The 14,918-nt window shown below is 43.0% G+C and overlaps 1 protein-coding gene across 1 annotated transcript in view; it reads left to right on the top strand.

Annotated features, from left to right (window-relative positions):
* Positions 1–14,918, top strand: part of VWF (von Willebrand factor) — a gene marked incomplete at its 3' end in the record, with an annotated part of 118,387 nt that overhangs the window by 20,705 nt on the left and 82,764 nt on the right. Inside the window, exons 8-13 of the mRNA XM_010014333.1 lie at positions 1,921–2,043; positions 4,340–4,451; positions 6,529–6,575; positions 10,914–11,050; positions 12,417–12,555; positions 13,140–13,240. Coding sequence (XP_010012635.1) covers positions 1,921–2,043; positions 4,340–4,451; positions 6,529–6,575; positions 10,914–11,050; positions 12,417–12,555; positions 13,140–13,240 — 659 coding nt within the window. The remainder of the gene's footprint in view (positions 1–1,920; positions 2,044–4,339; positions 4,452–6,528; positions 6,576–10,913; positions 11,051–12,416; positions 12,556–13,139; positions 13,241–14,918) is intronic.

The following is a 14,918-nucleotide window of genomic DNA, read 5'->3' as shown; positions in this document are numbered from 1 at the left end:
TTTTTAAGCCAAATTTTGTCTAGGTTAGAGATCCTGGTTGCATTTTGTAAGACTGCTTTTATTAGCTACATTTTACTTAGGTCAGAGGTTCTGATTGCATCCTTGCTGAGATTTTTAACAAGGAAGGACACAGGTTGACTGGGATGGTTTGCATTTATAGAGGAAAGGTCATGTTTGCACCCACTGTTGCTATATGCATATACCTCTACTGGAGAACCCTGATTTAAATACATAAGCAACAAATGAGTAATAATAATATCAAACCTCTGATATCATCTTCTCAGTGATTTTCCTCATGTTTTTACATTACACAGGAAAGAATTTTCACAGGATGTTTATGTAAATTGATTTTACGGGGTAACTGACTGATACGTACTGACAGTGCCTTCTTCTCTGGTAAAGGTATTCTGCTATTGGCCACCGCTGAAGAAAACTGCCTTTAGATTATGGTTAAGGCAGAAAGATACTGCCAACCACTTGTTCGAGGGATTGTACACCAGAGGAAAGTCTTATAGCAGTAATTTGTTACTTTTCCATCGTGAGCCCGCACTTGGAATATTGTGTACACTTCTGGTGTCCTCAACATAAAAAGAGCATGGAGCTGTTGGAGCAAGTCCAGAGGAGGGCCACGAGGATGATAAGAGGGCTGGAGCACCTCCCGTATGAAGACAGGCTGAGAAAGTTGGGGCTGTTCAGCCTGGAGAAGAGAAGGCTGCGTGGAGACTTCATAGGAGCCTTCCAGTATCTGAAGGGGGCCTATAAGGACGCTGGGGAGGGACTTCGTTAGGGACTGTAGTGGTAGGACAAGGAGTAATGGCTTCAAACTTAAACAGGAGAAGTTTAGATTAGATATAAGGAAGAAGTTCTTCACAGTGAGGGTGATGAGGCACTGGAATGGGTTGCCCAAGGAAGTTGTGAATGCTCCATCCCTGGCAGTGTTCAAGGCCAGGTTGGACAGAGCCTTGGGCAACATAGTTTAGTGTGTGGTGTCCCTGCTCATGGCAGGGGGGTTGGAACTAGATGATCTTAAGGTCCTTTCCAACCCAAACCATTCTATGATTCTATGACATAAAAGGGATCTCCACATCAGGAGCTTAATTTTCCATCACCCTTCATCTGTGCTATGGTGCTTTCTCAGGAGATGGTGATGATAGCTGCATTGGAGGCATGAAAAACTCTGCTGTGTTGGCAGGGCTCTAGTGTTGGCAGACTGTACTAGTGTGAGCTGGTGGCCAAGCCCTGGAGCCACAGAGGGCAAGACTGCTCCTTCGTTATCCTCCCACCTCCTTCAATAGAGGATTTGCTGGGAAAGGGCAGGCTGTAATCTTTTCTTCCCACTCCATGCCCACACAGTCTTGAGGGGTATGTCTGTGCATCAAAATGAAGGAACAGCTGTAGTGTATGCTTGCATAATGGCTGAGCCTAGATAATGACAGCAGTGAAGATGCCACAGCATAGGTGTTATCCTGGGATGGCTATTCTCTGGAAGAAGGAGGATGGATTTCAGTATTAACTGTCTCCCAGTTCTCTTGGAAACATGGAACAGTATAATTTCACAAATGACTGGGATAACTGCTTAGCTTAAAGATACAGAACATGCTTGTCTATCCAAATTACTTAGTTGTTATTGCAAAACTTCTCCACATACTTATTTGTTCTTAACGCACTGGTTTTAGACTCAATTTATTAGAAAAGAAATTGGCTTTAATTTCTAAGTATTTACAACCTGACAGATGGTGATATCAAAGCAAACTGAAAATGAAGCGCTTCTTGAATGTCATGCTTCTGAATGAGAAACCATTGACAGAGAGCATACAAACTTTTTGGTGTCCCTGTGATTCAGCCTTTGATAATTAAGGGATTTATTTATTTAAGAGGTATTGAGGAATTTGCATTTCTAATTTCTATTAATTGTTTCAGAGCCAAGATGTCCAGTTGGCATGCAGTATAAGGAATGTGTATCCCCTTGTGCCAAAACCTGCCAGAGCCTGAATATCAATGAAGTGTGTCATGGACAATGTGTTGATGGCTGCAGCTGCCCTGGTAATTTCTTTACTGGATTATTTACAGAGAAACATTTGGCAATGATGCTACCTATTTTATTAGAAGAAGGAAAGCTGTGTCTTCCTTTAATTCTTCTTGAAATGAGAAATACTTCTTTTCTGGGACCGGGCCTTAGAATAAAGCAGTTTCCATAATGCCTGTATGCTCACTTGATGAAAGGGCCTTTTTTCAGACCCAACTAAAAATAAATGTTTCTGTGAAAATCAGCACCATCTAGTACTCTAGGATAGCCTTTCTTTCTTAGTGAGAGACTGTTTACAATTGAGGTGTCTAGATTCCTTCTGAATTGCTTTTGGTTAGAAGCATCCAGTTAGAAGAAGAAAGAAATAGAATATACTGAAGGACTTTCTTACAGAAAAACAGTATGTGTAGGCCTTGCACTATATTTCCAAAAATCTTTATGATTGTACATGAATGATTTCACTTATTATTGAATCATTTGTACAGGAGGGGCAGCCTAACCACCACAGTCTTCCTCCATTGTGTAATGTACTTAAGACAACTGCAGGAAGAGAGTCATACCAAGCATCATGGAGGTTTGCTGAGAACATAGTTTGGTTTCTGAAACAAGAATGTCATCCTTGTTTGAGGAGTTGTCATTGCATTCAGAGCTTAGTAGTTGCACATGGAGGATGAAAGGTGATGTAGCTTGACACAGGAGCTTATTTTGCTGTGAAAGATCTAGCTATTGTATTTGTGCAGTCCTCAGGTTGTTGGGAAAGGCTGAAGGAGATGAATCAACTGGCTACACAAGGATTTTCACTCTGTTCTTCCTTTGGTAGCTGCACTGGTTATTTCAGTCCAGGAAAGTTTTAAGAGGACAGGAAGTGAGAGAAGCAGAAGTTCAACAGAAGGCTTCCTGCATGAAAAACAAGTAGATGGGTAGAAGGAACTACATGAATAGAATTACCGATCAGCAGTTCAAAAATTTTACTGTTATTTGGTGCACAGTCAACAGGGAAGAATTTTGATTTGAGTTTCATAGAGAACCAGGAGGATCCAACAGATGAATAGAGGAATTTGGGATTTAGGATGAGGATTATACATTCACTTAGCTTCTCTCTGGTGCTCCAAGACTCAAAAGGATCTGTTCAATGATGTGTCTGTATTCATTTCTTTATTTATTTTTTTAATTTATTTATTTAGCTTAAATGCACCACACAGTTACTTTAATTGCTGTAAATGGAATAACTATTGCCAGGAGAAAAGGCGGATGTTCTGTTTTGTGGTGCTCTCTGGAGAGCCACACCACTCTAAATGCTCACATATTGTTCTGAATATTTCTCACTGGAAGGATTTTCCTAACAGCAAAGATCTTTCCAGGCAGCTATATGGGAAGAATGGGTTAAAGGGGACTTAGCTGTGTCTCACTGTCAGTGATAACTGCTGCTGCCAGGAGAAAAGGCCAAAAACCTCTGCAGGCAATTGGAAGGAGTCCCTCAAAGAGGAGGGAGAGGGTTTTTCAGCAAACAAAATGTTTTGCTGCAGCAGCTCTTCTTAAAAGTACAGGAATATCAACCATCTCTCAGCATGGGAATCTAAGAGAAAGAAACTTGTCCTTTATTCTATTGCTAGCTTAAAGTGCAATCTTGGACAAATCTTGTAACTCTTCTGGGCCTCTGTTTATCTTCGTAAGATAAAATACTCTCTGTTTAGAACAGGTGACTATATTTGTGTAATATGGAAACTTCAGCAGTTGGATCCAAGTTGGAAAGCTGGCCCTTTCACTTTTTGTTTTTGCAGAAGTTGAGAAGCACAGCTCCACATTAAAATGTTTCTTCTCTCAGACCCTGTCTGCTAGACTTTTACGGTGTCTAACTTGATTTCTTCATTCCCTATGTCTCTCCTCATACAACAAATACAAAACCTGTCTGGGCACCCTTTACTGCAGTGAAGAGCATGCATTTTTCCAACAGTCAGGTTTCTAGATCAGCTCTGATCAACCTTGATTGTGCTCCCTGTGTTTGACTCATTTATGTTCCAATATGTGTGTTTTGGACTTGAGGACTTACTAAACAAAGCGCTCTTTGGGGAGCAACAGAAATGCTCCATTCAGCACATCTGAGGGAGAGGCAGCACTAGAAGGAAAGTAGAAACCAGCATCCGTGAGGCTTTTTGGCGAGCCTGATTATTTTTATTGCTGTGACTAACTGTGGATAATAATGCATATGAAGTCTTGCCAAAGTATATGAAGAACTAGAAAATCTAATTGTATTCGTGTTTGTGTCCCTCTGTGTGTGTGGCATGTGTATCTGCTGCTGCTTCATCTATCTAGATGGGAAGCTTCTCGATGGTGAACGTTGTATTGAAAGCTCTGACTGCTCCTGTATCCACTCTGGAAAACATTACCCTCCTGGCTTCACCATCTCTCAGGACTGCAACTCATGGTAAACTCTGTGTTACTATGGTGTGATTGCTGTTGCTCTAGATAAGTACTACACACCAGTTAGTGACAGCTTTAGATAATCTTTATAGAAAAGTCTCTCTCCTTTAAAAAAAAAATGCCTTTAATTGGCAAAGGACCTGCTCTCTTATTGGAAATGCCAGCCCCTTCCAAGAAGCGAGCTGTTCACAAAGACAAAATCAGCTCTACTTTTAAAGGGTTATTTGATCTGATAGAACAATGTGAGGGTCATACTCCTTAAAATAGTAGACAACTACCTGTTTCCTGTGGATAAGACAGACCGGCAGGTTCCCATGTCTGGTTAGTGTCAATGGTGGTGTCTTTATTTTGACTTCCTACATTTATTTAACCTCTAAACCCCATTTCTTTCCAAGAGGAGTTAGCTCAGGCATGTCCTTGAAACTTCTTGCAAAGCTAATGAATCTTCCCAGCTGCATGGCTCATGAATGCCAGCCTGAAGGAGAAGGCTAGCTGTCTAAAGAAAGGAAGGGAAATGAGTAATGTATTCCTGATCTGGTTTTGTGTAAGTGTGAACATATTTGTGGAAGGATTTCAGTCAACTCTGTGCCCAGATGTTTTCGATTAGAGTACAGAAGAGGGACTCAGTGCAGGCCACCATACGCAGAGGAAAGATGGTCTGTGCATCATCACTGTTAATCGGGGAGTTTTTATTACCTGCACCATGTGTCACAGAATTGAACCATAACTATGACAGTAGCATTTTGTCTTTTTCCCTGGAGCTGTCTGTAGCTTTGACTTTGGCCACATTGTTCAGCCTTTACTCTTGAGAGATCAGTGCTGCCTGATAGACTCTGTCATTAGAAAATGCTTCCTGTTATTCAAATTTGACAATGCTGTGGAGAACATCAGCTCTGCATTTACAACCTTCAATAAACTGACTCCCCACAAATGGTTTTCAAGGGCTGGGATAATTAAAGAAATAAGAAGAATCTAGCATCTCTTGAATTCAATTAATTGATTTCAGGGATTCTAGGATTGTCTGGCGTGATATCCCACAAACCCAAGCATGACAGACATCTCAATCACTATCAGTGCATGCTACTGGTTAGTAGTAGTGCCCAAGGGGGATGGCACTATATCTACCGTAAATCTACCATCCAAAGACATTAAAGAAGAGAGACTCCACCTCCTTACAACTTGCACAGAAAGGCAAACTAAGCAAGAGGAGCTTGAGTTTGCAGTGTGCCATTGGAGTGTTGAAGGTCTGCTTTAGCAAAAGTCTAGCTGGCCAGTGAAGAAAAGGGATTATTGCTCTTCTGTGAACTCATGAGGCTGTGACTGGAGTAGTGTGCCCACTGCAAGAGAGAGGCACTGGAGATGATCACATTGGGACTTCATGACATGAAGAGAAGCCTTTGTTGAAGGCTAATGAGGGAACTTTCACTGCCTAAAGGATGATTGTAAAGAAGACAGGGCCAAACTCTTCTCAAAGGCAAACAGTGAAAGAACATGAAGCAATGAACACAAATTGCAGCAGTGGAAATTCTCTTTAGACAGAAGTAAAAAATTCTTCCCCCAAGATAGTGCAGCACTGGGACAGCTGCCCAGAGACTTCGTGGGACATCATCCTGGAGGCTGTTAAAATCAAATGGATAAGGTCCTTGGCCACCTGATCTAGCTTTGAAGTTCCCTTCTTTGAGCTGGGGGTTGTAGTATATGATTTTTCTGGAGATCCCTTCAAACTTTTTTCTATGATTCTGTTGTATTAATAGGCATATCTTGAGAACTGTATTTAAAACTCATTTCACATCAGTAGAATGTAGTTGAATGCTCTATTAAACATAGAGCTTTGGTAGAGCAAAACAGAAGTTCTTGAGTTTTGCAACCATTCCAGCTCATATTACCAGCAGTTGATGTTAAACGATGGTAAGAAGGGACAGGTATATTAAGAAATGACATTATGGGAGGTGGAAGGAATGTTGGCGACTCGTCCAATTTCCCTGAAACAAGGCCCCATCTTTCAATTATTTCGGAAAATGTTGCAACAGAAGATTTGAATTCATGTATTCTTACCTAACGTGTCATAATATATTTCCCAGCATTTGTCGACGTGGCACCTGGATCTGCAGCAATGGGGAATGCCCAGGTAAGTCAGCTGTACTCTTTTCAGTTTTTGACAACTAAGCTTTGTTTAGATCCCTCCCACTTATATTTTCTCCACTCAAAAAGTGAGTCTGTCTTGCTTGCTTACTCCAGTGGAATCCGAATGGGATCGTACTTCTAAGTTCTTCTCATGAGACAAGGTAGAAATGGTGTTAATGGGTTTTGTGTAGCAATAAAAAAATCCTGTTGGTGAGAAGAATGATTCCTCTTTTGATTACTTAGTTTACCAAGATTTAAGGGACTGTATGTTCAGAGGACTGGCTTTCAGATAGAGGAATACTGTTGGGTTTCTTTGACTAAATACCGTTCCCGTTCCCTATTTGATTGCACCAATCAGCAACAAAAAAAAAAAACAAAACCAAAAAGAGAAAAATCAGTTTTGTTGATGGAACAATTTGAAGTACTGGGAATAGATTGGATCAGTCTTAATATCCCGTAGGTTTAGGCTCTAATGGTCATATTACAACTAAAGGAGGGACGAGGTGGCCACCCTGACTTCCATGGGTGGTGGCAGATTGGAGAGGCAGCTCTGCATGTGCTCATGCTCCCCATCCTCCTACTCTGCCTCCCAAATGCACAGGAACTGATGGCTGCTGCCTAGTTTTTTGCCCACGTGGGGAATATGACTTCTCATGCTGTGCTTTGGCCAGCAAAGTGCTGCCTTCCTTAATTCCTCCTGCTAACTCTGTGGCATGTCCCCTGTCTCAGTTCCTGCATTATGTTCAGCCATGGAAAGGCCTCCTCAACCTGAAACAGCGTTTGACTCTGCTTGTGTTGTGTATAGAAGACTGCAGGGAGACAGTGTGTCTCTTTGTCTTGTTTGTTCTCCTTGCTTTAGGGAAGTGAGAGTGGAAGGGATGAGAAGGAGGCTGGGGTTATGGCAGGACAGGAAAAGAGAGAGCAGGGGCTTTTGGCTTTGGTGTTTTGATTTGTTGAGATGAGATGTGCAATCTTCACAAATTAGAATTGCAACAGTCTTAAAATGACTATCAAAAAGTCTGTCTTTCGATTAACTTTAAGCTTGCCTGACACATCAGTGCTCCATTTCTTCCTTCTTATGACTGAAGAACACTTGCCCTACAGTGTTAGCATAAAAAGATTAAAAAAAAAAAAAAGAAAAAAAAAAAGAAAAAAAATTCCATAACAGAAACGAGGTGGGAGTGGGGGAGTGGGGTATGCAAGCATTGAAATAGAAATGCCATTTTTAGTGAGCTGTGCCAAGCAGGACTATAAGAAGCCCCATGCTTGTGGTGTTCACTAGAGATCTCTCCAAGTGCAGGAAATCTCATAGTCTAAAACACAGAATCAAGGACACGGCCCCAGCTGAATCATAATTATGTCTCTTAGCTAATGGACAGCAATAGGTTTACAAATAAGAAATAGGTCTTTTTTTAACTTCAGTTTTTACCTAGGTTAGGTCCTTGCTTTCTGGTCTACTCTGAATCCTATGTGGGCCCAATTTTCATCCTCAACTGCAGCCATGTTTTCTTCATAGTGATTATAGAAATAAAGATAAGCCTGATATTGAGGCTTGCAAACAGATATTGATATACAGTTTTGTGCAAAAGGGAGTGTAGTACTGCTGCCTCTTTCTGAGTTGGGAAGATGCGCTGAATGAGCAGAAGTCAAAAAGGTTATTTTTGTACCTTCTGCCAGTATATCCAAGCCACAGTTCAGCTAGGCTTGTGCAAGACTGAAGGTTGTATAAGTGCATTTGTTGTGCATGTGCCTCCTAACATCTTCAGACTGTTCTGAGACAGTACAGGAAGGCAACAAAGCCTCCCAAAGCAGCAGCCCTTGATAGGAACAGTAGCCAACAAGACAGCCAAAACCTGTCCTGTTTTGTCTCTACTTGAAGCAATGCTGCAGAATATTTTTATTGTTGGCTGGTTATTTTTGCAACAAAGATTTCTAACATCACGTGTCACAGAAAGCTTATGTACTTAGGCTCTCATATGCTCGAGGTAGCTCCATTAATTTTTTACCAACCTGTTTATCAGGAAAGGTTTCTTTTATGTTGTGGGAAGGAATTAACTAGCCATAAGCTTGGTGATAAAACTGGGTACCCAGCTGGGGGTAGTGCTACAGAAGGCAGTGCTGTGTCAGACAACTAGTAATAGCTGGCTGGCACTAGCAAGATGCTCTCAAGCTGGTATCATAATTAAATTAATTATGAAGGCAGTAGGTTTCAGGGAATCTCATGGGATGCATTACACCAAATGGAGTAGATAGAGGGACCGGTAAGAAGAGACTTTGCCATAGGAAAGAAATTTACCTTCCAGGAGAAATGCCAAAGGGCTGGGACTTGTTTTGGGTAGTAGTTCCAAGCTCTCCATGCTGCAAACCTGTCCTCTTGATTCCTAGTTGCAGAGAATGCCCTGGAAATCAAACTGAATGTAATATGGTGGGTTATGCCTAATTTTCTTTAAATCTGTTCTCCACATCTGATAGGCAGTTAAGTGACTCTGAGTAACGTAACACTTGGTTTACCTTTGTCCAAGTTCATCTGAACAGATAATAGGGTTTCCAGGGTGAGCTAGTAAATACCAAGCTGCTTGATTCTCCAGGGTGTGTCATCCAGGGGATGACAAACAGCCAGTGGGTGCTGGATTTGTTAGGGCAAATCAGAGCTGTGCAAGGCTGAGAATCCTCAGGATCTGTGAGGCTGTGCTGTAGCGCAGGTTGATTTAAGATGATTAACGCTGAATAATATATTGAAAAGTGAAATTTCCACTTGATGTTCATTAGACAGATGCTATGTGGGACTCTCAGGCAGTGAAGTCACGGGGTTCACCTGCCAGCTTGTGACATTTAACTTTTCTCCATCCTTTGTCAGTAGATTGCCAGTGTAGGCCCAGCACCTGAATTTTGTTCTGGACAAGGTCTCTGCCCACCTTGTTTGCCGTGGGACCATCTCTGTGTATGAGAGACTATCTTTGCAAGTTCTGTGGAGCTGGAGCCTCCCTCTGTGTTTGCAGAGACCCTAGCACAACAGGGTACTAAATCCCAGTTGTGGCATCTGAATACAGCCTTCCTGGAAATGAAAAGCCACAACTTACCAAAACATTTTAAGATGTTGGTATGTTTAAATAACCTCTTTTTTTTTTTTGCCGTAGAAGGGTAGACATGCCAGACTTTTGTATTACTCTGTAAGGACTTTAGATGTAGCTATTGTAGAATTATTTTTAACTTTATGCTAGTTGATTAAGATAATGGTTCAGAGTAAAGTCCAACATAAATTCTGACCTTGGAAGAACTCCAGCACTGATTATCTAACAGCTCTTCGTTCTGATAAAGTATTTTTACTTCGATGGTAGAATAATTTCTTGGTATTCAAGGCAGCCCAAAGAAGAAGCCAACATTTTTGGGGGCTGTCTTCAAGGAGGCTTTCAGACACTGTTGCCTTCATAAAACCATACAACAGTGCTCTAAAAATACCAGTAGAGACAAAAAAGGGGCTCACCGTCTGCCAAGACACAACTGTGAAACACAGGGTAAGAAATGAAGTACCTCTGTAGAAGAAGAGCAGAGCAGCAGCGAGAGTCCAACAAGTCTTGTTGCAAATTTTGATTTTTCAGCTCTGTAAGAATGCCCACCTTCTGCAGCCAGATCCATGGATGTCCCACTGTGCTAAGTAAAAGTGCATTTAAGGTGCGCTATGTCAGGATGTTGCAAGCTCCTAAATAACGGTAAAGAGGCAACACGTCCTAGTGAATGGAGGATTAATGCTATGTAATCCCGAGTGTCCTTCCCAGCTCTGCCAGTCTTAGGCATTAGTGTACATCCACTCTCTGTGCCTCAGTTTCCCCATTGCATAAAGAGGGAAACTTAGTTCCTATATAAAAAAGAGTGTGGGTTGCTGTTTAAAATTGTTTAGTGCCACCAGCACCCATCACTTACATACTGAGTGTGACCTACCTTGTGGAGACATTGACTGTGCTTAAGTTCCAGAGCCACTGAGGCACATACTACAGAAGAATCAGATCTGGTTCAGTGCAGATCTGAGCCATTTGGTGACATCCTCATGACCCTTTGTTTGAAACACTACATATGCTTTTCCATAGACATGAATTTCCGCTCTTGAGTGCGATTTATACCATATTCCACAGCTTTTGTTGCTGCCTCTGTTGCTACTGGTAATGAGTTACAGGAATAAACAGTGAGATAAGCATCTTGATGGTGCTTTCTGCTCTGCAGAGAACTTCGGCCTTGTGCAGCCTGCTCCATGGGGTTGCTCTTCCCCCTCAGTGGTTTAGGTGGGAACAGTCAGGATTTTGCTCACAATTGGCACTGGGGTGATTAATGTTTCTGCATTTTTCAGGAGAATGCTCGGTCACCGGCCAGTCCCATTTCAAAAGCTTTGACAACAAGTATTTCACCTTCAGTGGCATTTGTCAGTACTTATTTGCCAAGGACTGTGTGGAAAATTCCTTCTCTGTGATCATCGAGACCATGCAGGTAACAGCAGCTGTGGCTGGTGTCTGTGCACCTCTGCACATGGTCTTGAGAGAGCGGGAAGGGCTGTGGGAGCATGACATGAATTGCAGATACACAGGCCAACAAAAGTAATTTTCCTATGAAATAATTAGTTTGAATAACAGATGCAGTCTTTCTCCTTACTTAATAAGTGCTTTGCTTCTCCTCGCTGCCATTCCCAGGAGCCTACCTGGAGATTGAGATTTGTAATGAGATTTGGAGAATGAGCCCTCACTGCATCTTTGCCAGCTGAACAAACAAATGCAGGCAAGGGTGCGCCCCTTGCAAAGCACCCTGAAGGCTGGCGCCTGGGTAATGCCTGGGGAAAAGGCATTTCCTCAAACACGGAGCAGAGTGCACTGGCAGAGAAGTACCTCAGGTTGCTTTCCATTAAGTCACATTGGCTGGTGGTTTCTGTTGCTCATTAGCCAGTCATCAACTTCTGACTTTCTTCAGTGTCTCCGCTGATGGATGTGAGAAAGGCAGCTGGAGGTCAGTGAGCAGAGACAGCTGGAAAGAGGCAGGAAAGGGAGCCAGGCCAGTGTGGGGAGGGAAGGGGACCCTGGAGGAGGTGTCGCAGAGAGGTTAACCTGACCATGAAATTAATCGACTAGTTGCGCATAGGAATAGGTGGACTAGCCTGGAGACTGAAAAGGGTACTGAATCAAGCAAAGGGGAAGACATGGGATGGAGAAACTGAAGGCAGGGAGGGGTACAATGGAATCAGGAGACTGGGAGTGAAGGGGAGTATGAGCCTGCTTTGCAGGACGAGCCACAGAGAAGTCACAGGGTTTGGAGAAATGGGGTGTGACAGTCCACGCACCATCTACGTCAGCATCCCACATTAAAAAGCTGTGATAATGTGGCTCTGAGGTCATTTGTGCTTGGGAACTTGTAGAACGGGTTTCCACTGAAACCTCCCTTTCAAAACCAGGGAGGAGATCTGGGGGCCTGCAGTCCTGGTTCCTCATCCAGGAAAATAAATAACACAAGAGTCTGGGGCAGCGCGAGCCATGCAGCTGTTTCCCAGGCTCATGTCCTTCCTGCCACAGCCTGGGGGGCTGGCCATCGGTCACTGGCATGAACCAAGAGTCCTGGGGAATGCCTGTGGATTGCTTTCCTGGCTCTGAGGCAGGAGCTGTGGATAGCTCCCTGGTGCATGATTAGCTGGATAATGGAAGAAGGGCTTCCAGGCTGGTGTTTGTGGGATGCAGAAACTAGATCCATAAAACCATCAAGACACTCAACACCTCCTGAATTAGATGCAGAAATGCCTTCTAGGGGCCCGGGGCTAAGTAAAAGTAAAGTGAAAGCTGGAGGTTCAAGGCAAATGTTCCTTTCTCTGTAGTGTGCAGATGATCCTGATGCTGTGTGCACTCGCTCAGCTTCTGTCCGAATCCGGGATATGGACAACAGCCTTATTAAAATGAAACATGGAGGAGGAATTTCACTGAATGGACAAGACATACAGATCCCTTTTCTACAAGGTGTGTTTTCGTGAGCTAACCCTGGCCAGCCACTGATGAGTGAACACTTATGAATGTTCAGTTCAATCAAAAAGTGTTTTCACAACCAAGTTCTCACTCGCAATCTCTTCTAGAAGCTCTGGCATTTCAGCTTCTCTCCATGCAGCTAATACCTCTTGGCTCAGCTCTTCTAAAATCAGGAGACTTAAGCTGGTCTGGATTTGTGATCTTGAAAACCACTGTTGGTTTATGCTTTTTCAAATTATTATGATTTCTAATCTGGAAGCTGAAAGTAACTCCAGTTATCTTGCAAAATGTCACAGGTAATGCCTGAGGTTTTGCAGATTGCATATATTCTCTCTTGGGGCTCCTGAGTGCCTTAAAGCAGAGCCTATGGACAAGCTCATGCAGATGTAAACTGCTGTGTAGGCACAAAGCTTGGGAAGTGTGAAGCAGGCATTGCTGGCACTCTTTGCTTTGGGAGACCTGAATGCCCCTGTTCTGTGGCAGCCACTCTGTTGGCCTGTTCAATCCAACACAGCAATCCCAGGCAATCAAACACCACATTGTGGCTTGGCTGACTGACACTTTGTGGTTGTCTTAAGGTGCCCTCCGTATCCAGCGCATGGTGAGGACTTCAGTTCGCATTACCTATGGGGAAGATTTGCAGATTGACTGGGATGGTCATGGTGAACTCCTAGTGAAGGTACTCTTTCTTTCTGTCTGTTTTATTTCTGCCTTTTTGCCCCCTCTCTCATCCCACCCAAACATGTATAAAGATTTTCTTGTCTGAAATGAGAAATTGTTTTGTGTTGCATGTTAGAAATTCCATTCTTTTTTGCTACCCCCAGAGTGATATACAGGTCCTTTTGTATTCCAGAAACAAATATTTTCATCCTACAGCAGCTTGGTAGCCTTTTTTCCCCCTCTTTTTTCTGCAATGACAGCCATTATTATCCATGAATAGTTATGTGTTCTGTTCAGCAGATATCATCCAAACTGGATTTCTGCTTTCATTTCCTTTGACTGTCCTGTCTAAAGCAATGGATTTGTACAACTTAAAATAAGGAAAGAATATGGCTCCAGGGACAGTGGTTACTCATAATTTCCAGGAAAAAACAATTAACTCACAGAAGATATGTTGCGTGCTCCTTCTACTGTGAGGAATGCCTAAAGTCACCCTTGATTAACAATTAGGGTTTGTCTGTGCTGCAGATCACAGAGTGTAGAAATACCCAAACCAGGGCGTGCATGTCTGTGTGTGTTTTATAAGCTGCAGAATGATTTGCCTGTGAATGAAGTGGGGAAGATTATTCACTGTGGAATACTCTCCTCATTGCTGATAAAAAAATCACAGTTTCTCCAGCTAAGCCATCTATTGCCCTCTTTGCTTGTACAAGGGGCTTGATCATTAGGTCCCAGGGACTGCAAGTGTTGACCCTGGGGATGTGTTCACTCCCTGGGGATCATGAGTCTGCCTGTAGTGCTGCTTCCTGGTGTGATGACCTGCAGGCTACAGATGTTAAGTCAGAGCAGTGTGCTCCCATGTGATGCTGGGCAGCTGCAGACCTGTGTGCTCTGTGCCATGTTTGCAAGGACGGGTGCTTAACCGCAGCCCTGCTGCCTTTGGGCCCCACTTGTGATAGGGAATCTGCAGCTTGGCCCCACATGGGGTGGTTTCGCTCACTGAGAAGAGTTTTGCAAAGAATGCCCGGTTTCCTAGGGGTTTCTACTGAGCAGTGAGTGCTGCCCTCTCTAAACTGTGGTTTAGAGTGGTTTTGCACTCCTCTTGCTGCCCCCACATCTGGCTTAAATGTCACGTCTGGCACAGTGTAAGGGAAGTCAAGAATAACTTCAGAAAACATTGTGGTTTTGTTGTTGTTTCAATGTTGCCTGTATCTCTGTGCTCCAGCGGTCCCAGAAGTTGATTTTGGCCTGAGAATAATTCAGTTCAGCCTCTTGCCACATCTCAGAAGTTTTGACTTTTCTCAGTATTCAAAGATTGGTTTTTTGTTTTTTGCCTGGTGAGAGACCTGTATAGCCTGGGAAATCCTTCCTTAGTTAAAACAAATCTAATTTTCTGCTCCTGATCCTCCACCCATGAAAGCGGTAGAAGTTTCTCCAACTGTCTGCATTTATTCAGTTCTGCTCTGAGCTCCTTCCCTCTCTGGGCATCGAAAACATTTTTGGAATTGCTTTTGGAGAGTTAATTTATGTTGGATTTGTAGACTGATCTGTTGCCAAATATTTCTGACAATTGGGGGAAGTGATACACTTCCATTACCTTGGCCAGACTTCTGGTAAAACTTCTATGTTCCTTAAGAAAGCTCCCCTTTCTGTGGCCACTTGATATTTGTGATTTGAGTTTCCACACAAAAATACCC

This window comes from Nestor notabilis, unplaced genomic scaffold (genome assembly GCF_000696875.1).
Source record: "Nestor notabilis isolate BGI_N333 unplaced genomic scaffold, ASM69687v1 scaffold14415, whole genome shotgun sequence".
In the NCBI taxonomy this organism is placed as follows: Eukaryota; Metazoa; Chordata; class Aves; order Psittaciformes; family Psittacidae; genus Nestor; species Nestor notabilis.
The sequence above is the reverse complement of the archived record's forward strand: the minus strand, read 5'-3'. Positions and strand labels throughout refer to the sequence as shown.